Here is a 22140-nt window from a genome sequence, read left to right as displayed (position 1 = left end):
AGTTATTTCTCAATATAACTATGTGATGTTACTGGGTTGTAACCGTATTTCTAGGTTATCACCTTCAAATCTCAGTCTAAAAGCTACATATTAGAGTTGGATTTGATTTGAGTTAATCTAATTCAAGCCAAAAGAAAACGAGCGAAATTCAAACCAAAGATCAAACCAATCTCAAACGGATTCTTTTATATTTGAACCCATTTTAAAATAGGGTTTTGTACGGACTTGATGTAAATCAAATCCAGTCTTAATACAGATTAACCCTTGTACCAAAATCCAAGGATAAAAATACAACTAGGGTAACATTATCTTGGTATTTCATCTTCCAAATCTAGTCCAAAGGAGATCAATGAAGAAGTAAGATTTAAGACAAATTTTCTCAGGTATTCCCAATTCTCAGAACGGGCCATTCCACCAGAGTCACCATATCACAAGATGAATCCATGTAACTTTAAAAGATATTGATGTAAATTTAATATAAAAATTTACCATAACAGTAAGTGCGGTAAATTCAAGCAGCAAAACATAGCATTGTAACTATATACAAAACAATTAGCACAAATTATTTGGTACTTGCTAGCAAACCTACACTCAGCTATAACACATCAGTTGGTCGGTTGTGAACATAGGACAAACTTCTGTTTTAGCAAGGTTAAAGGCGAAAAAACAGAATTTAATTCATGACAAAATGGTACCTGGAATCAACATAGGTTTCTACGTCCCACAGAAAAGAACCGAAAGTCACGGCCTCCAAAACAAGTCTCTTTAAACCACCAAAGCTGATCTTGATAAGTTCGTCTTTTGAAGAATCAACATTACCCTGAGGTGTTATAACAATCTCTGGTCTTCCAAATAGAGCCTCAGTGTGCTTCTCAATGATGCTAACAGCCTCTTTGGATCTTATTGTTGCGTATCTCTGAAGTGTCTCACCGTCAAAAGACATCACATAGGTCCGCAACCGAGAGGCCTTTATCCCATGACCAAACCCTCCAGACCTCACGCCGCCGGCCCAGGCCGAGAGTTCAGGGTGCGAAGAGACAGCTTCATAAGATCCCTCACCAGCTGGTTTCATGTCTTCCACTGCTCGTTGAACTTTAGTCTCTTCATCCGATGCATTTGGAAGAAGTTTCATGGTTTTTTCAAGCTGAAACCGCTGATCAACACGCTTTAGGAAGTACCCGTACATCACTGAAGCTGCATAGACCTGTCCAACCCTCAGTTTGCTTATCTGTGCAACAGAATTCGAGTCACCCAACCGATTCCCAAGAATGAGAGCTAGGTGGTTCTGTATCATCTCATAGGCTTCAGTCGAGTGAAGCTGCTCAAGCTTCTCATCATGGCTTGGCCACATGTCCACCCGACCAGAAGGGTCTGAAGAGGAGGGGACAATCGAAGGTATCAAAGAAACATTAGCATCCATGAATTTCTGCACAACCAATGCATACAAAATCTCTTCCAAAGCCTTTCTCCTTTCATTAGCCTTCACCTCAGCAATTCTCCTGGCAATTTAAAATCCATTCATCAGATTCAACACATCACATATAGAATACATAAATCATAACTATCATGTGGAGAGCATAGTGATACAACCAATAGTCATTATATCGTTTGACTAATTAGTTTTAGTAATTTAAGTGCATATTAGACGAGGTTCCCATAGCTTACATTGATTTTGAATACTAAATTATTATTACTTTAAGCTTAAATTAATTTTTAATTTAGAGTATTACTTCAAGATTTATGGGCACATTTATATACAGGTGGTACAATGCAGATCCTACATTTTTCAAACTTATGATATTTTGGTTTAGTCAATAGTAGTTTCTCAAGAGTTCTCAAAGCATAAGATTATATGATCATAAAAAAAGTACGACATAAGGAAAAAACAATGTAACATACAATGATGTATTTCACCTCCGAATATTTTATTCATATCTATGTATGAGTCCATCCTTGTACAAATGTTAATTTTGAATTGCATCTTTTGTGCTGAGTTCTACATTGTATTCTCCAAACGGCCAAAAATGTATACACTTATTTCTCCATATTGTTTATTTACTTTCCATACTTTGTAATGACAGAAAAATTTTGCCTTTTTCCATATTTTCCATACTAAGGTGGAAAGATAAGCGACTAACCTATACAAAACCAGGTCGGTGCCAGAAGCAGAAGGTTCTTCCTTCTTCTCAGCATCACGGTCGGTTTGAAGCTGCTCAAGTTGCTGCTCAACTGCTGCAGGAACAAGATGGGGGTGACTTATCAAGATCTGTAACAAAAATTGTCCTACAGGAGACTCCAGCCGAAGCGGAGCAATAGGAGCAATCGACCCGGTAGAGTCTGGTGATGAAGATGCTCTAATGGCCATGCATCTCCTACTTCCCATACCCATTCTCCTATGCATTGGCTTTGAGTATGAGACTGAAGAATAATGCTGCAGTTCATAGATTCACAAAAAAAGAATCAACTGATTGGGTCCACTTATATACCATTAAAAGTTGGAAATGCTTTCTGAGAAAAAAAAAAAAACCCTCTTAAGTGCTTTGCCAATGTGTTTTTCAATGTTTTGTTAGAATACACACACACATATATATGATTCTTTTTCTTTCTTTCCTTTTTTTTTTTTTCAAAAGAATTGGCTGTTAGTGTACTTGAGAAAAGATTTACATACATACACATAGTAGGCGATAAAAATAAACAGTGGATGATTTCTACATAAACAAAAACAAATCAAATAACTAATAGGAGATGAGCTAAGGACAATATTGAAGAATAAACATATTGGTAATCCTGACAGCTCGAATTACATTTTAAGATAATGAAATTAGCTATATCTATTCTATTCCAAACTCCAATTGGAAGACAAAAAATTCATTCTCCATAAGGCAGTTCTACATTCAAAAACTCCTCCAAACATGTTTCACAGTTGTTCATACCTTTAAACTCTAAAAACAAGATTAGAGATCAGTATTAAACGGATTCTAAATTTAGTAAAACAAAACGAACAAAATAAAAAGAAGATTCGATACCTGAATTGGCAAGTGTGAACTAGTAGCGAAACGCACGAAATCGGGACCGTTAGCGGACAAAAAAGCTGATCTAGCGAACGAACTGTAGCGTCTATTGACGGCCACTGAAGATTGAACCACAGTTGCTGTGGCCGCTTCCATCTTCGAACTCTTCTGCAACACACAAACAAGTATGAATTAACAAACGAGAAAATCAATTAACCGGTGCAGCGACGCTGTTTACAGATCAAATATGGAGATTAGTACCGTGAAATACGAAGCTAATAAGGAGGAAGAGAAGAGAAGATAAGATAAGCTCAGACGAACAAACCCTAGCGTATGCAATGTATAGAGAGAACCTGAGATAGAATTGGAGCTCTATTGAGACTTGGATATGGCCCTTCAGCCGAAGCTGGGTTGGTAAATTTTAATTTATAAGTAGATTATAATTCGATGGCCAAAATGCCCCTATGATTTTTTTTTATACCATTGTACCATTTGTTCTTGTATATTTTTAACAATAAAATCATATGCATGATGTAACTTATTAGTACACATAATTTTATTCGTATTTTAATATTTATAGTGAACTTGACATCATCAATTATCATATGAAGTACTTCTTTTAGGGTTGGATTTGATCCATGTTGTTCGAATTTGAATTTAAAGAATCAAGTTTAAATTAAAGATTAGACTCGAATTTATAAAACAAGTTGATTCTAAAGTTAATTCAGATTGTGTCTAAAGTAATTATTTTCAAATTGAGCTCAAGTATTAACTAGTCAATCTCAAAATAAAGAATTGATTATTTTGGATTTAAAACTAGTCTTTTGTTCGGTTTAACATAAATCAAATCTAACCCTCATTTCTAGAGATAGATTCAAATTGAATTGATTAAAACTCGATTGTTAGCTCAATTTGATTAAACTTAAAATGAGCTCTCTTTGTACGAGTTTGAATTTAAGCTCAAACTTAAGGGTTATTATGTTGAATTTGAATGCAACCCTAAAAGGTGTTCAAAATGACAAAAATAATATCAATTCGATCAATACATATCAAAATATTATTGTTTTGGATGTTTACGGTATAGAGTTGAGCTAAACTCAAATTTGATTTAATATTGTAACCAAATTTGGTTCCCTTCAAATCAAATTGAATTCAAATTTGATTTGAAAAAAATTTATCAAACTTGAACTCAAATTCAGTTCAGTTTAGAGCTTATTTCAAAATCATAATATATACAATTTAGACTTTGAAGTACTTCCCTTAATTACTGGAATAAGTTGCTTACTTCCCAAAAAGGAGTAGGGATATTTTGGTAATTTGACAAGGAGTTAAAGATTTTTTTACTGTGGAGAAAGGGACATTGAAAAAGGCAGGTTTGAGTGGTGGGGGCATTTGGGCTTACGTGCAAGGTCGTGGTTCAGAAATTCCACAGTCAGTGAACATGTCGGCCGTGGGTAGCCGGTGGATGTGGTGGCCTTGAGTCTCAAAGTTTTAACCTCTTCCAGACTTCAGAGGCACACGCGTCTCATTTTGAGTGGAACAGTCTTTTGTGGTGTCGCGTTTCTCAGTTCTCAAGTATCTACCTTTTGAGTATGGGCTGGACTAGACCGGACCGGACTACACTGGATTGGGCTGCCTCTCAAACCCCATTAATAATAATAATTAATTATTATATTGGTGATGAAAGAAAATTTACGAGATAGTTTGTAGCCCTTAATAAATCTCAGGTTGGACCCCAATTAAACTAACTCAGGATTAGTTGAATTTGTTTAGTTTAATTTCTTTCGATTTGTTTGTAATATTGAACTAAATTTGAATTCAAAAAAGTTCAAATTGGTTTAGTTCATAAGTTAAGAGATGATTCGATTTGATTCAAATTATGCTCATGATTCAATTAAAATTATATTAAAATGATATTATTTTATTTATTATTACATAAAATAATATCCTTTCGTTAATAGATCATAAATTTGAATTACAAATTTTAGTTAAACTAAGGTTGAATCAAATTAAATATTTTTATTTGAATCAAATTCGAATTATTATTAATTTTAGTTTATCAAATCTGAATTGAGTTCAAATAAGAGACTGTCCAGACTTGACCCTTGACAAAAGTGGGAGACGGAGGCTAGAGAAGGAGTTATAAGAATTGCAGGGGACTGTTTGAAATGAAAACTTTAGGGTGCTTTTAGAATTATTCCTTCAGGAAACTATGACCTAAAATCAGCTAAACACTACGGGTCACAGCCACGGTTGCCGACGAAAAATCTGACCGTCGGCTCAAGGACGCCGGCAATCCACAACGTAACGCCCGCCGTCTCCTACTGCGAAGAAAGCCGCCGCAACCTCAGCGAGAGGCCGGAGAGATTCCCGGCAGTTTATTCCATTCTTTTGCTCCAGCAACTGCCAGTTCAAGATTCAACAGGTTCATTTTATTTTATTTTTTATTATTAAATGAACTATATAAATGCATATATATATGCTTTTGATAATTTTTTATTGCTGCATATGGATAATATCTAGGAATGTTTACTCAGTAATTCATGAATGTTGTTTGATTTTTTTTTTGTTTACTTTTAGGATATTATTTTCATTTTTTTTTCATCTTGATAATGCAAATTTATTGCTCTTTTTTTCCAGAATTGTATAGGAAGAATTTATGTAGATAGATAATTCTAAAAGAAATTTAATTTGTATATCATGCATGGTATTGGTTGCGGAATTTGCCATTCCTCCCTGAACCCAATGAAGCTCTGTTGCACATAATTTGCCCAGTTCTAATAATTGGGAAAACCAAGTGGTGAGCAAAGCTGAATCAGCCAACGTAACCTTTAACCTTTCCCTTATATTTTGGCTTTGCAATTAACAGAACGATAACCTGAAAAGCAGTTTGGATTGACAGGTTGGAGAGAAGGCAAGGCTAAAACTTTGGTATAATAGATTGCAGGCATGATGAAGTTCCGGTATGCTATGGTATGCTCGTCTAACCAGAATCGAAGCATGGAAGCTCACTCGCTCCTCAAGAGACAGGGCTTTGATGTGTCATCTTATGGAACTGGAGCTCATGTTAAGCTTCCGGGACCTTCACTCAGAGAACCTAATGTTTATGACTTTGGAACCCCGTACAAGCAGATGTTCGATGATCTCAGACGTAAAGATCCAGAGCTGTATCCTTTTCTGAAATTCGGTTTACTTATCTAGCTTATTTCAAATTCCTTCTTTGACGTTCCATTAAAAGTTGAGGTTTTTCTGTTTTTGGGGTCTGTTTGGTAATCTATTTAGAGATGATGAAATAGGTTTTCATTGTGGAGTACTTAAGTTTATATAAGTAAGAGGACCTGTCTACTTTGAAAAACAAGGATAGATCTTAATTGCTAGGAGATTTTAAATTAATTTTATGAAACATTTGGGATTCTTGGGTGTTTTTTATCTTCCTGTATTTTAAGTATAAATGGATATTTATCTGACTTTGACACTAAGGAAGTATATCCTTAACATGGGATGACTAGGTACAAGCGTAATGGTATTTTGCCTATGCTTAAGAGGAATTCATCTGTGAAGCTTGCACCTCAACGTTGGCAAGATAATGCTCTTGATGGTTCCTTTGATATTGTTTTTACATTTGAAGAAAAGGTTTTTGATATGGTTATTGAAGGTTGGCATAGACACTTCCCTATTTCTTTCCTCCGGTTATATCTGTAAATTTGAGTTTTTTCGATTTTTTGTGCTTTGAATGAGTTAGTTCTTTTCTAGTTGTATCAATAATTTACTGGACTTTATGAATAAACTAAATGCTTTTTTGTTGCTAAATCCAAGGCCAAGGGTTTGAATTCCTGTTTTTGGTTTAATGTGCTCATAGTGCAATTTTAGATTTGGTTCTATTTAAGGGGATAAGATCAGATGGTTGAAGGACACTCATGAGTCTTCGTTCCTTTTTCAGTGGTTTGGCAGGTCATGATTGAGACCAATTTGGGCAGATAAAGCTTTGATACTCTCTTTTGGTCTATGAGATTGCTTTTGTTGGCTGATTGCCACTCTTTAACAATGAGCAATATCATCTTACAATCATAGATACTTGTCTTGTTACACAAACATGAGTGGAATAAGTTGTCAAAATGTTTCTGAATGGCTTCAGTTATGTGGATCACAGTTCGACATAACATAGCTGACTTCTTGAGATGGTAGCTGTGCAAGAATCTGAAAGTATTTGCCCTTGCCCATAAGGCCTTTTGAGAGGAAAGGAAATCCATTTCTATTTGGACTTTGCTAAAAAACAAATAAAAATGGTTTAGAAATTTGTATTGACTAAAGTCTAAAATAAGTCAAATACCTTCCTCAAAATTTTAAACGACATTTTTAGCACAACTAATTAGGTGCATATTTTCTTGTATAGATTTGGCATGCAAGCCATTTTGATGATTATGAAATGCCGATAGTGTTTTAACAGAAACTGTTAATTTCTGTGAAAACAAGCTCTTTAATTTTTGATTTGTTACTTTTGTGACATTTCTGTGAAAACAAGCTCTTTAATTTTTGATTTGTTACTTTTATAACTATTTTATAATGATATGCAGATCTCCACAACCGGGAACAGAATCTTATGAAAAGCGTTCTGGTGATCAACTTGGAGGTGAAAGATAATCACGAGGAGGCAGCCATAGGCGGCCGATTGACTTTAGATCTTTGCCAAGAAGTCTGTAATATGTATTCTGTGTATTTCATACTTGCTATCTTTTGTCTATCATTCATAACATTAATATTCTTTCAATGGATTTTGTATAGATTGAAAAAACTGAAAATTGGGAGGAATCCATAGATGACATTGTAGCTGCATTTGAGAAACAACATCGAAGGAAGCTGTTGTATGGCATCTCTTTCTACTAAGATAAACTCTCCGGTGATCAGAGCACGTGTGTCTGCCACCTGCAATTATGTAGCATACTTTGATTGGATCGGTGCCATCAAAGAATTGTTGCCATTGAAAATGATCTGAAAACACTAATGGAATTAGCCCTTTCTTTCCAAACCTTTAATTCTATTCTTGATAATGTTGTGTGATTCTCTTATTTTCCTCCTCCACTAACTTGCTCTTGTAATATTATTGTGTCAAACCTCAACCATGGTAGGAGGACTTTCTTGTTTTCAGAATGAAGCTTACAGGATTTTGATTTCATTTCAATGCTATGTTTATTCGAAGTAATTCATATATAATGTTTTGAAATTATGGAGCGGATACGTACAAACAAACCCAACTTGGGTCAACTCATGCTGAACCATTCAAACCTGTAAATTCTTGAACAAGTACAGTCTCATTCTTTGATCAAAGACTGAAATTATATGTACTATTTGATTCAATTCAATTTAATTTATGTTTCCCTTCCTTTCTTTTTTGAGGAGAGAAGAAGTTTACAAGAAACAATCAATCAAGAGTTTTAATAATAAACAATAAAGAATTCAATGACAAATTTAAGTTAAACTAAATCTAAACAAGGGTTAGTTGAAACTCAACTCAAATCTTGACCGGTAAACTTGAGTTTGAGTTTTAATGGGCTCAAATGGTGAACAATGACATCAAAATCGATAAAAAAGAATAAAAAAATCACTAAAAAAGAAGTCGTAGAAAAAAAACAATTTTTAAAGAAAAAGAGTTTTGATGAAGAATTGTTGACAAGCTATAGAACATAAACTAAATGAAAATTTGATCTCAAATTAACTCAGTTCGAATTTACCCTAAATTTTAAAGTATCTTCGTTTACAATCAAGAATTGGATAACATGTTATCAAGTATTGTAAAGTTTTGTTTGAGAGTATTTTTTAACATTATTTTCTCATTTTTTGGGACAAAGGTTTGAGTGATATCAACACCCATATGTATTGAACTCACATTTTTTTTATTGAAAAGATCGATTTTTATTTTTTCATTGAAAGAATCAAACTTTGTTTTTTCGAACAAAATTAAAATTCTAACTCAAAATTAACTCAATTAAGCTGAACCATAGATTCAATTTAATCCAGCTTAGATCAAATTCACCCTCAACATACTTCGACCTTTGACCAGAACAAGAGACCCCAATGTTCTAATAATATGGTTAGTCATGGACATTTAAGGACGCCCAATAAGGAAGAGCAAATACCCATAACAATTTTTTTTTTTTTCTGGAAAAATATTTGATTGCATTCTGAAATTAAGACAAATTTCATTGAAAAGTACAAAGAATACTAAGGAAGAATAATGTAAATTAAATTCATGCTCTAGCGTCATTTATAACAGGCTCCAGTAGTTTTAGAGCTACAACAAAAAACAGTCCGCGAGAGAAACAGTACACAAACACACAAAAACACAAAAACATAGAATTAGTGACAATTCCTGAAGGTGGTGTCGATTTTCGATTCAAAGTTTACTATAAATCGACACATTCATCTACACTAAATTTAAAAGATGGGCTCAGTTGGGAAGTTTACTTATCCTTGTATCTCTTTTCTATTTCCTCCAAACTCTGAACCTCATTGTAATATTTGCAAATGCGGTACATTGACCTGCAACCAAATTCAAAGGCAAATTATTTGTTAAATTGCATGTTTCATTGCCAAGGGAGTTGTTTAAAGATTATGCCGGCAGAATAATGCAACATACCAGTAAAGAAGGCATGCTGCGACACACAGAATCGCATTCCTTTGAGCTTTGTACATCTACAGAAGATACCTCAATGATAAGTGTACAAGATCCTTGTATTCAAGGAGTAAAGATAAAAGAGTTCACAGAAATTTTGGGAAAAAGGAAAAAGAAATGGCTTGGTGTAATCAGTCGATGCTGTTTAATGGCTGTTGAATTTGACTAATTTATGATCTGTCCTTTACAAACATTTGTCAAATTTAGCATTCTGCCAAACACAGAAAATCAATAATGCAGTAAGTAAAATACGCTAGGATTCTTATTGCCTAAAGCCAATAAAGTTACATTAAGGCATCTGTTTTGAGTATTTGTCTCTTCTCCTTCCATACAATCACTTGGAAGGAACACAAAAAGAGTGAAAATCTTGATAATCATAACTACTTTGCACTCTCAAAATCTAATAAATCAAAACCAAACATAAGGGCTGGATTCAAGCTGTGCTGGCTCGAACTCGATTGCCAGGTCAGCTTGATCGAGCCCAAAATGAACAACTATGGCTCTAGTTTGAGTCTGCCCCGACCACACATTCTAAAACAACGTTTTGAAGGGCATTAACACCAAACCAAAATGATTTCAACCTCTCTCTCCCCTACCACTGAGGCCAACCATTATTGTTTGAATGATCATGACCAAGAAACGTGAGGCACTGCCACAACCAGCAAGGCCAATTAATAAGGCTTTTATTATTTGTAATGATGTTTCTAAATAAATTTTCAGGTCCCACTTTGTCAACGGTACAGTCTGCAAGTTAACAGGTTCTATAAAACCATTATAATTTCACATACAATCAAGTAAAGCCTGCTATTAAACATTTTCATTTTTTCTGCAAGCACAATCACAAAACACTGACACTATGCAGGCACCTTGACTCTCCAAAAAGCTTGCAAAACTATGAAACTAATGGCAAAGATAAACGTTTCGGGCCATTGCATCTATGGCTATCACTTCCCTTGGCTACTACTTCTTATGTAATGTATAAAAAAGAAATACATTAAAGCTCTAATCTCTCCTGCCCCAAGAAAGCCTTACATAGAATTCGGATAGAAATCTTAAAACTCATCAATTTTGAATCCCATAGTTAAAAAAAATCATTGATATCCTGTAACACATTATTTTTTAATTGATTATACTTTTACCGGTTGAGACCACATATGAAAATGCAATTGCCATAAACTGACAAGGGTACATATGTATCCTTACCATACTGAAACGACTACCATTATTGGTATTAAACCAACAGCGATTCATACAAACTAAATCTTCTAAGTTAAAATGAAATGTCACCCAAAAGATAGTAAATTGCTTTACCTTGTAATTATATCAATATAATCATTAATATGCTTTCTTAAGATATGAAACTCACAACTCTCCACATTATCAATATTTCCTTCATGTAAATTCCATCCATGATATGAGCAAACCAAACAGAGTCATATAATACCCATTGTGAATCAACCAGAAAAGCAGAATTGTAAAGGATTATTTACATAATGCCCCCTGATGTTTTATGCAGCAACATGGGAATGATACTATATGTACAACAGGCATTAATGATACAAACAAACTGTGATTTAGAGATCTAATTCTTTAATTTATCAATTATGTGGTGACTCATCAATTTGTTTGTACTTGTTGGTATCAACTATATGATGACAATGGTAATTTGTTAGTTGTTGGTTTATTTGTACCAATTGGTACCAGCCATATGATGACTCGTCAGTTTATACGATGACTATAAATCTACCAATACGATGACTATGATGACGGGTACGTGGGTTTGTTTGTATCCGTTGGTACCATTGTAGCCCTTGGTGCCAACATTATGATGACTTGTTAATTTATTTGTACTCGTTGCTACCAATTTAATATACATGAAAGTATTATTGGTAGTTTCATAAACAAACAATATACACCCCGACCCCAAAAAAAAAAAAACTTACAGATTTCTCGTATCGATCTCGTTCAGCAGCAGTGCAGATCTCAGAGGTACACATCAACCGATGTTCGTTCTTCCAATACAGATCTACAAAACCACAACCAACCAACCGCTCATAATCAATCATATTACCGCAAAATTGTATCAGAGACTCAAAAATAAAAAAAAGAACAACAAAAAAAAAAAAAAGAAATTACCCATAAGCTGAAAAGCAGCGAAGGGGACGACGAAGAGGCACGGCTGAAGAATAATGGAAATGAGAGAAACGAAACGTTTCTTCAAGAGTTTCGGCGCAGGGAGGGTCAAGAGAAGGGCGATGGCTGCCTCAGCTGCCACCACGTAAGTGAGAATCACCCACTGCAACGCCATGGTTGAATTGATTGAGATCCAAACGATTCCTATTCAAAAGGGTCTCTGTAAAATATGTAGAATGATCTCGACCTGAGCCTTTGCTTGGCTCCAGCGGCAAAGGGTAAATTTGTCATTGTGCTAAGTTCCGTTATTTTCACCTTTCAAAAAAATAATAAATAAACCTCCTGATTTTAATCCTTATTATTTTAATATTTTCTAAAATATTTTTTTAAAATCTTATATAATTATGAGAAGAAGTTAGAGATATTAATTAAAATAATTATTTTGTATATATATATAGAGTTGATTTTTTTATTATATAAATATAATATTTTTTAATTTGAGTTTATCTTTAAAAAAGAAATTTGAGAAATTGGGTTGGTCAGTCGATTATAACTGGGTAACTTGGTTTGCCAACAAAATGTATTATTTGATGTCTTGATTAGACGAGTTTATGTGTTAGCTGGGTGAGTAGAAAACCTAATAGTATTTTGAATATTTTATGTTTTAAACTATGTATATATAATAGAAAAAACAGTAATTATATATGTATAAAAAAAAAGGGTTATTAATTAAAATCGATAAATTTTTTTCCACGTAAACCTTTTTAGGCAAACGTACAGCGATTTTATCTTTATAAGCAAATTTATTTGTAATTTCAAAAATACCCTCCTGGCTTATTACGTTACTTTCAACAATTCCGTGTATGGGATGTGAAGGGTCATACAGGGTGCGTGGGTGCGCATAAGGTGCGTGCGGGTGCGTACAGAGTGCGTGGGTGCGTGCAAAGTGCGTATAGGGTGCGTGGGTGCGTAAAAAATATAAATATAAATATATTTATATATAATAATATTATATTATATATAAATATAAATATATTTATATATAATAATATTATATTATATATAAATATATATAAATTATTATTATTTTTATATATTATATTAAATATTATAATATTATTAATTTAATATAATATATATAAATAATAATAATAATAATAATTTTTATTTATATTTTTTACGCACCCACTCACCCGCACGCACCCACGCACTCACGCACCCTGTACGCACCTTACACGCATCCAAGCACTTTACGCACCTCGTACACACCCTGTACTCACTCTACGCACCCTGTACTCACCCTATCCACCCTGCACGCACCCTATACGCACCTACGCACCTTGTATGCACCCTGTACGCACCCATACACTGTGATACGTACACATAAGTTGCTAAAAGTCACGTAATAAGTCAGGAAGGGTATTTTTGGAATTAAAAGTAAATTTGCTTATAAAAGTAAAATCGCTGTACGTTTGCTTAAAAAGGTTTACGCGAAAAGATTTTTGCCGATTTTAATTAATATCCCAAGAAAAAAATGTGACTATTTTAATTAATATCTTAAAGAATTATGTTATATTTTTTTCAAAAATTAACATTTCAATATATATATATATATATTAATTATATATATCATTTTTTACAAATTAAGATGATAACTTAAATATTTGACGTGAAATCTATTTTAATTTTAAAAAAATCTTATATATATCTAATCACATTATGTTAGTACGAAAAATCACACCAACAAAAAAGATACCAAGAGTATGATCTTAGACAGATAAATGATAGAGAACAAATTTAGTAGTAAAATCTCGTATAAGCAATAAGGAAAACAATGACATTTTTGAAGTGATTTAATTCATAACTAGAGAGTGTATGTCCATTGTTATGTTATCGAGAGTGTATGTCCCCTTTTTTCTTGGTGAGAGTTTCAATCCACGCTTTGAGTTGATTTGGAGATAAATTATGTAATTAGTCATTTTTTTGTTGTCACATCCATGAGTTTGATTAAAAAAAAATTTGACTGCACGGCATTTCCAACACTTTACTTTGTATGAATGCATTTGTACAAGGAATTTGTATATGTAACATTGCTCAAATCATAAAACTTGTATACATTCAGTTCAACCAAATACTTCTCCTGCAACTTCATGTTTTGAGTGACCTGTGAAGAAGCAAATACATGTCAATATCTCTATATTATTATTAAGTGATTTTAATTTACAGATAAAATACTATTTAATTATATGATAACACTCATCATTAATATTAATTAACTAATTCTCCAACTTCATCGACCAAAAACAGTTTTTGGTCATTGCTAATCATGTTTATGTCAAGAATTCTTGCCCCATTTTCAGATAATAGACAAGAACCAGATGGACATTTCAACTTGTTCTTTGCTTCCCTGATAAGCTCTTCCATGGTTTCAGGAACCCTTAAAACAACACCCTCCTTCGTTCTCTCCTTCTCCTTTACATCAAATGGGTGGAAGGAAAACACTTTGCATTTTCTTGGCTGCAACTTTTCTGCCATTGACAATGAAAATTGAAATCATTTTCAATCACTCTATACATACATACATACATACATATATATATATATATCCTAAGGATATATTTGGATTTTTTGTTACCCTGAATTTCCTGAGGGCAAGTAGAGAACTCAGACATTTGGGAAGTTCTTGCAATTTCGAGCAGCTTTGTCAGATTCTTGTTTCCATATATACGTGATTCATCTAGCGGAGTATTTCCCCATCTGCAAAATTTTAGAGTTTGTAAAATTTTGTTTAATAAAACTATGTATATCCAACTTTGAATATATTTGATACCTAAATGATACGTTATATGATTGGATACTCACACATTGGTCTCTCCCATCCTTAAGTTGGGGGGGCTACCCACAATTTGTATCCCAACCTCAACAATCTTAGCTTATCACACAATGGTGTGTCAATAACCTCCCCTCAACCAGACAGGCCAATCAAACCTCTCCTATCACACATCGGTCCATCAACCTCTTCTCAACTAGGCCAGGCAATCAAACCTCCCCTATCATGCTTTTGTCCATCAACAACTTCCCCCTCAACCAGGCAGGCCAATCAAACCTCTTCTATCACACATTGGTCCATCAACAACCTCCCTTCAAACGAGCAGGCCAATCGGGGGAGCAATAGATTTGGACGGAATTGTTCCAGACCTTGTGATACCACTTGTTGGCCACTATAAGATGGTATTGGGATTCTATTAGAATCTCAAGTATAAGGTATAAGACTTGAATCTCACATTAGAAAGTATAGACAACTAGTGTGGAGTTTATATGACCTTGAGCTCTCCGATCTCAATAGCTAACTTTTAAGATGTGATTCTTCTAAGGTTCGTATCAGATTCCTTACCCCAAAACCTAGGTTTTCTCTCAACACTTATATATCAAAACCTAATTTGTTTCCTAACCAATGTAAGATACTCAACAAAGAATTTTGATTATTTTTACTAATAAACAGGAATGGTATCTATCCTTGATAAAAACACTATCACCAAACTGTCACATTTATTCTGTTAAAGAGACCAAACATTTTTTTTTTTCCTGTTTAGTATACTGAACTCTTTGTTCAGAATCTTTAAAGAAAATATTGAAAGTTTAGTCTAATATATAAGAACGGTACTGTACCTGTCTGTATACCTTCAGAGAATTTTCTATAATTCTTAGTGACAAGCAAGAATGGTACCTGTCCTTGATGAAGACACTAGCTCCAGCTTCTATCAGTAATTTTGCAAATGAAAGAAGCCCTTCTGCAGCAGCTATATGAAGTGGTGTCCTGTGATCATAATTCTTTGAATTCGGGTTGATGCCATTGGCTACAACTCTTTTCAGGAACTCCAAGTCTTTCCTTGCAACAATTTTACAGAGAAAATCTCCAGCATCGTCAATTACAAGCAAGGCCCCAGCATCAGAAAGTAGAGAAGCTATTCGATCATGCCCATTTTTAACAGCTTCAAGCAATGGTGTGTTTCCTGAATTATCTGAAAAAAACAATAACATCTAATCACATAATAACACATTATCTGAAAACCCAATTTGTTACTTAAAATTGGATGCATATAACATTCCTTGGAAATAAAAAGATTAAACAGACTCTGTCTTCTGCATCTCTTTGTAAGTGCAATGCAGAAACTGTTTGTAAAGATTAAAACTTACCTGAAATGTTGATGTCCACACCTTTTTCAAGAAGGAAAAGTACCATATCTTCATAACCTTTGGAGGCAGCAATATGCTGTGGGAAAACAGACAAAAAAAATTCCAAAGATGTTTTACGTGACTAGCTATATAGTGGTGACCAGAATTTTGTAAGATGTGATCCGATTTAATAACCTTGTTTACCGGTTAGCAATGGCGGAGTCAGAAATAAAACTTGAACATCAAGCTAGATTCAGTTAAGCTTAAAAGCTCAGACGAAAAAGAACAAATAAATATTTTCTGTCTCGTAATCTTCTTCATGTCAAATTTTTCTCAACTGGGTTTCTTCTTATATTGAGTTTTCTATGTTAATACTTGTGTTTTTATGTTGAGTTTCGTAACAAACTAATGTAATATTCGGTCGATATATAGGAGGTTTGTGTGAAATCATACCAGAGGTGATCGTCCATTGTAATCTGTCTTATTGGGATCTGCTCCGGCTCCGATCAATCGTTTCAGGTGATGAAAATCCTCCTCATTGACAGCACAATTCAGTCTTGTAGCCATCTCCGATTCATGTTTTTCGATATAAAGGCTGAAATCTGACTGCAATATCTTGTTCCGAAGATTGGCATTCTTTCCCTGTCATTTACAATGGCTCAATTTTATAACAGTGTAACTGCAAAAAATGTAATTAAGTGATTTTGAATTAAAAATAAAATTATACTCAATTATATAATTATACAAAATCGAACATACTAATAAAGGATACCGAAAGTTAAATATTATACCTCAAGGAGGTTTTTCAAGATGATGCGGCCATCGGAAAAGTAAATTCCAAGGATTTGCATAAAAGATAGTTTATCAATAAGCAACACCCTGCATAGTTCACGAACTGTAATGGTGGAAGGCTGAAGAATGTTGCAAAGAAAGGAAACTTCTCCAAATGAGCTGTAAGTTTGCAGATGACTCCCAACGCCCTCATCTTTCTCTCCATCTTCTCCTTCTTGCACTTCTTCCTGTAAAAACAAATCTTTTTAATTCTCAAAATATTATCTGTTTTGGACTTACAATTTTGCCCATAAAATGCATGTCGCAATTCTTGTTAGGGCTAGGGAGACCCAACACCTTTTGTTCGATGTAAAATTTTTGGCATCAACAAGTATAAAGAATTTGTATAAAAAAGCAAAATTTAGAATATAAATAAAATTACCAAGTCACCATGGCAAACGATATATAATTGATCTGCTATCTTTCCTTGCTCTATGATCACTTCCCCTGGGAGGAAGATTTCTTCATGGACTTTAATTGCCTGATAAACAGTCAGGAAAAGAAATTAGGCTCTTCAATCTGCTTGATATAGCATCTTTGATGCATAGACTAGCCAGTTTGACTAGGAATCAAGGGCCATTTCGGTCCAGGAATGAGTCACACTCAATAGGGGCTTTAAACTAGGATAAACTATGGTCGAACGGACATAAACCCAACTGATTCATGGTCAGTCCCAATCAAAGATTAACAAATTGTTCTGCCCAACCATCTATTACGGTACTTAGAAAGTAAGTACCACCAAGCCACATAATATATTTTATTTGAATCCAACACCTTATCAATGAATATAGTGTGTGTTATCCGGCTAAATTTATTTTTAAGTAAATTTAATTCAAATTTTATATATAATAATTGAAAAAGGTAAAATTGTTCCAAAAATATTTTTCAATCACTTCATAGAGTTAATGTCCAGTCCCTATATGAAAACAATGCTTACAATCTGCTTAATGAATCCAGAAGAGCAGTCCCTGAAAAGAGCAGCTTCCTTAATGAATGGTTCATATAATTTATATGAGATCTGCAACAGAAGAGAGAAAATTAGAATGAAAAATTGGACCGCTAGCTCCACCCCTGTTACAGACAACCATCCCATGATATTGTATACCAGTTCGAACGAATTTGAGTTGGATATTATGACTGTGACCCAAGTTCGAACCAACCCTAAACTTACTTCAGCTCATATTGAATCTACCCCTACTCAAAACTACATGGAAAATTGGAATGAAAACATGCAAATCACTACCTTGGTACGAATTGAAGCAGGAATATCCTGAAGAACTTGAGACTCCTGATCCTGGTGGCTATCGTAAAGCAGTCTGAAATGATCTTTGATTGCAGTGCTTATCTGGTTTCCGAGGTTGTGTCTGTTCATGTATTTGATAATATCAGTCATTTTGTCTCTGAATCGTTCTGTGTTGGATCCTTTTACAATCAGAGCCGTCATGTTGCCGAGCAAATAAGCACCAAGAAGCATGTCGAAGGAGACGAAAATCATTATGAATATCATTTCTCTTACATTCACTGCGTGTACATCTCCATAGCCTGCATTATGATCGCATAACTTTCAGTAGCTAGAATTGTAACAGCTGGCTTTGTTCAGATAATTAGAAGCTTATTTTAACAGGTTTGAAATGAACTAGGGGCAGATTTGATCTGAGCTGCTCAAGCTCGGATCATTGTTCAGCTTGGCTAAAATCGGAGCTCACCTTGCGAACTATTATTTTTTCTGCTTCTTTTTAGCGATTCCAACTGCTGAACTCAATCTCAAATTGGTCATTCTAGATTCAAGATGAGCTCAATTGTTGTTCGTAAGGTGGATTCCAGTTGAGATGAGCTCAAGTTAAGCTCGACATGAAAACCCTCATACCAATTTGAGCTCGGCTTGGCTTGATGAGAGCCAAGCTCGAGTTCAGTTTGAGTTTGACTACATTTCCCAGTGGAGTTGTAACTGAGTCAAAATCAATCAAAATAATGTTGTTTTGATATATATTAGTCAAAACGATATTGTTTTAATTTATTTGAATTAATTTTTTTCAAATTCACAAGTTTGTCGAACCGAACTCCTTTTAAGGTCAACCTCAAGTTTGCACTTGACAATATAAAAACCTTAAGCTTAAGCTGATAATTAAGCTCGATTTGAATTCATTCCTAATTGTTTGGATTCGTTTCAACTTGAATCCACTCCTAAAATGAGCCAAAGCTCAAAATCGGAGAAAAACTATTTAAAAGACAGGTGTTTTATGTAAGAGTAATATTTCATGTATTAACCGGATATATATTAACAGACACTAAAGTGTTAACATGTCAACATCTAATTAAATAATGTTGAACATAAGATAAAAGTAAACAATTAAAAAATCACATAATGATACGTTAGTTATGAATTCTCGTTAGTATTAATCCGTTAGTATATGCAGTATTATTCATCAATAAATGATCAAAAACAGACCCATAAAAGCACAGCATACTTACCAAGAGTTGCCATGGTAACAATGGCGAAGTAGAGGGAAGTAGTGTAACGCTTCCACAGATCAATTTCTCTGAAGTTTGAGTAAGAAAAGTCTCCCATTTTCAAGCTTCCAATCCAGGTGTAGCCTTCATTAGAGGGCGGCACAGTGGTGGCAAGATAGTAAAAAATACAGGCAGCCGAATGAGTGCAATAGAGCTCAACAACAAATAGCTTTACAATTCTTACAAAAAGATAGTTAACTCGGATTTCTTTCTCAAGTTTCTCGAAAAATTCTGTCACTCTGGTTGCCCTGGTTAGCCTAATCCAGAGTAAATACCTCACTGCCTCTTTTCTCCCGCTAGCCTGTCAATTACACAATTAAATTAACAGGCATTCTTAAAGCCGATAATCAAAGAAAAATAATACTACATAAACAAACGGTGAAGATTTATGGATAAAAAAAATGATTGTGACTTAGTGGTCTAATTATTTATTTTTTATCTATAAGTCAATCATAGCACGTCAGTTGGTTTGTACCCATTAGTCTCTACTGTTTGTACATGGAGTAGAAATGTAATCAAGTCGAGAATTGGCTGGCTCAAGTGCATTTTTTTACCTAAAAAGGAGCTCGAGCTTGCCGATCTAGTGAAGTCTCAACTCAAACTCGAATTCAAGATAAATTAACCTTTTAATTTTTAAATTATTACATTTTAACTTTATAACATATCTCTTTATTAAATACCTAAACATATATAATTTATTTCAATTCATCCAAAATAGGGTTATATTCAACAAAGTCAATATTATTTTTATTGTACCTTCTTACTTCTCTTGTTACAATGAATATACTTGCTAATGTACATTTGAAACTTGAGTCTTTATGTTCGTTATTATTAAAGGTGGATTCAAATCGAGTCAAACTTAAATTTGGGTTAACTCGAGTTCAAATTCAACTTAGCTTAAAATAGTTAAGCTCAGATTGGTACTGTAATTGAACCAAAATTCACAAAAACAATATCGTTTTAATATATATTAATCAGAACGATATTATTTTAACTGATTCAATTTGAACTTTTATAGGCTTGTGAGCTTAGTCAGTTGAACACTTTCTAAGTTTAAGTTTGAACTCGAGTTCAACAATACAAAATCCTTTATGTGAATTTGAGCTTCTCTAAGATGAGCTCATTTAGAACTTGTTCGAGCTAAGTTAGCAATCAAGTTTTAATCATTTATCAATTCGATTCGAATCTATCCGTAAATATTATATTTAGTAATTATATGCACAGATATCAAAGTTTAAGGTAATCCCTAAATCAAATAATAAATATAGTTGTAAAAATAAAAAATCATAATGTATGGCACCTTGTGGATGACATCCCACGGCAGGCATCCCAGGAAGTCGAAAAAAAATCGAGATTTCAAGTACCTATATTTAAGCCGAAGAAACTGTAAAAAAATTTATCAAATATATATATATATACATACATATATACATACATATATACATACATACATATATATATACATACATATATACATACATACATATATATATACATACATATATACATACATATATACATACATACATATATACATACATATATATATACATACATATATACATTCATATATATATTCGCTTGAATTTGAGCAAGAGATCTTCACCTTAGGGCAATGAGATTGTGACTATAAACCATCCTGTAAGATTCAGTATCTTGATATGCAACAAAAAAATTAACAACTATGTCGATCAGGAAAGCGATCTGGTTGCCGATATCCAGTACGAAGAGCTTCTGCGGTAGCCCCCGAAAGAATCCGAATTCTAACGGCGTGAAGAAAGACGAGTATGCTGCGTTTATCACTATGAAATGCTGCCATGCCAAATACCACCTGCATTTTCCTCAAGAAAAAATGATAGTAAAGTTCAAAATTCTTTTAATATGAACTAACATTAATTATAATTTTTAATTCAGTTAAAACTAAATAATTGAATTGTCTAGTGAAAGTTTACAATTATACTTTGGGTAGATGATTCAGTGTAGATTTTAGGTAAGGTTAGACCTTAACCGAATCGGCTTAACTCAACTTCATTTAGGTTGAGCTTGAGTTGGAAGAATTGGTTTGTTTTTAAAACCGAATTAAAATTGAGTTGGAGGATTCGATCTAGCTCATGAGCCAATGGATGGCTAGAATCAGTTCAAGCTTGGCTTGTGGTTTAATTTGAATCATGTCAAATAATTATTAAAAATTTCGTTTTGCTTATAATTGGGTAAAACAATCTCATTTTATCTATGAGTCGTTAATCAGAATAACTACTCAAGTTGAACTTTAACTTCAAACTTATATGGGAAAAAAACCAAACTCGAATGACCCTTAACTTTGGATCAACGAACTCGAGCCATCTCATTTTTCGTTCTAGCCAAATAGTGTACAGAATCGGCTCAGTTCCTATCCAGACATTCCTTATGCGTGAACACAATGAAATTATAGATTAATATTTAAAGAAATGGTAAATTTCATGCAAAGCATTGAGAGATTTTCAGATGTAAAAACTCGTTAACCTGTTCCTCGGATGAACAACGAAGCCACGCAAAGCCGCTCTGATTGTTCGAGTGCTCGAAATGGATTCGCTTCCAAACAATGCCAAATACAAATTTTTCCACCATGGAACTCTGAGAACTTGAGCACGATTTTCTGTAAGCGTCTTCGTCATCAGAAACTGACAATGTAAATTCTATGGAAAAGAAGAGAGATGATATTAGTTCTACTGATGAAGCTGCCTCATATATACAATGGAGGGACAAAGAGAAGAGAGAATCTGTTCCAAAGAGAAAAGTGAAAATATACAGCTGTTCTTTTTAACTTTG

At 33.8% G+C, this 22140-nt stretch overlaps 4 protein-coding genes across 11 annotated transcripts; 1 reads left to right on the top strand and 3 right to left on the bottom strand.

Annotated features, from left to right (window-relative positions):
• Window positions 1-446: 446 nt before the first annotated feature.
• On the bottom strand, window positions 447-3432 carry LOC123204407 (UV-B-induced protein At3g17800, chloroplastic). Of its 2 annotated transcripts, none has more exons than XM_044621034.1 (4): window positions 3273-3432; window positions 3027-3179; window positions 2139-2431; window positions 447-1499 (listed from the first exon to the last, which is right to left on the bottom strand). In XM_044621034.1, exons 2-4 carry the CDS (start codon window positions 3165-3167, stop codon window positions 674-676), a joined length of 1260 nt encoding a protein of 419 aa, XP_044476969.1. In that variant the 5' UTR covers window positions 3168-3179; window positions 3273-3432; the 3' UTR covers window positions 447-673. The 2 variants fall into 2 exon arrangements, with proteins under 2 accessions (XP_044476969.1, XP_044476970.1); XM_044621035.1 differs by having other exon boundaries at window positions 3365-3424.
• Window positions 3433-5129: 1697 nt separating this feature from the next.
• LOC123203909 (RNA polymerase II subunit A C-terminal domain phosphatase SSU72) lies at window positions 5130-8184 on the top strand. 6 transcript variants are annotated; one of them, XM_044620388.1, is made up of 6 exons: window positions 5131-5436; window positions 5763-5811; window positions 5914-6178; window positions 6521-6666; window positions 7586-7704; window positions 7794-8184. In XM_044620388.1, the coding sequence occupies exons 3-6, from the start codon at window positions 5961-5963 to the stop codon at window positions 7893-7895; spliced, it is 585 nt and encodes a 194-aa protein (XP_044476323.1). In that variant the 5' UTR covers window positions 5131-5436; window positions 5763-5811; window positions 5914-5960; the 3' UTR covers window positions 7896-8184. The 6 variants fall into 6 exon arrangements, with proteins under 6 accessions (XP_044476327.1, XP_044476323.1, XP_044476325.1 ...); XM_044620390.1 differs by having other exon boundaries at window positions 5901-6178; XM_044620389.1 differs by having other exon boundaries at window positions 5652-5811.
• Window positions 8185-9231: 1047 nt separating this feature from the next.
• LOC123203922 lies at window positions 9232-12078 on the bottom strand. The gene is made up of 4 exons (XM_044620411.1): window positions 11818-12078; window positions 11625-11707; window positions 9646-9701; window positions 9232-9548 (listed from the first exon to the last, which is right to left on the bottom strand). Exons 1-4 carry the CDS (start codon window positions 11987-11989, stop codon window positions 9470-9472), a joined length of 390 nt encoding a protein of 129 aa, XP_044476346.1. The 5' UTR covers window positions 11990-12078; the 3' UTR covers window positions 9232-9469.
• A 1784-nt stretch (window positions 12079-13862) lies between these two features.
• Window positions 13863-22140, bottom strand: LOC123204471 (potassium channel SKOR-like). 2 transcript variants are annotated; one of them, XR_006499564.1, is made up of 14 exons: window positions 21835-22140; window positions 20939-21163; window positions 20633-20696; window positions 19294-19633; window positions 18065-18363; window positions 17759-17839; window positions 17204-17302; window positions 16782-17009; window positions 16444-16632; window positions 16012-16087; window positions 15542-15836; window positions 14677-15035; window positions 14450-14571; window positions 14217-14342 (listed from the first exon to the last, which is right to left on the bottom strand). XR_006499564.1 is itself a non-coding variant. In XM_044621140.1 (13 exons), the coding sequence occupies exons 1-13, from the start codon at window positions 21984-21986 to the stop codon at window positions 14083-14085; spliced, it is 2430 nt and encodes an 809-aa protein (XP_044477075.1). In that variant the 5' UTR covers window positions 21987-22128; the 3' UTR covers window positions 13863-14082. The 2 variants fall into 2 exon arrangements, 1 of the variants encoding a protein (XP_044477075.1); XM_044621140.1 differs by lacking the exon at window positions 14677-15035 and having other exon boundaries at window positions 13863-14342; window positions 21835-22128.

This window comes from Mangifera indica, chromosome 20 (genome assembly GCF_011075055.1).
Source record: "Mangifera indica cultivar Alphonso chromosome 20, CATAS_Mindica_2.1, whole genome shotgun sequence".
NCBI classification, from domain to species: Eukaryota; Viridiplantae; Streptophyta; class Magnoliopsida; order Sapindales; family Anacardiaceae; genus Mangifera; species Mangifera indica.
This window is presented reverse-complemented; position numbering and strand designations above follow the sequence as displayed.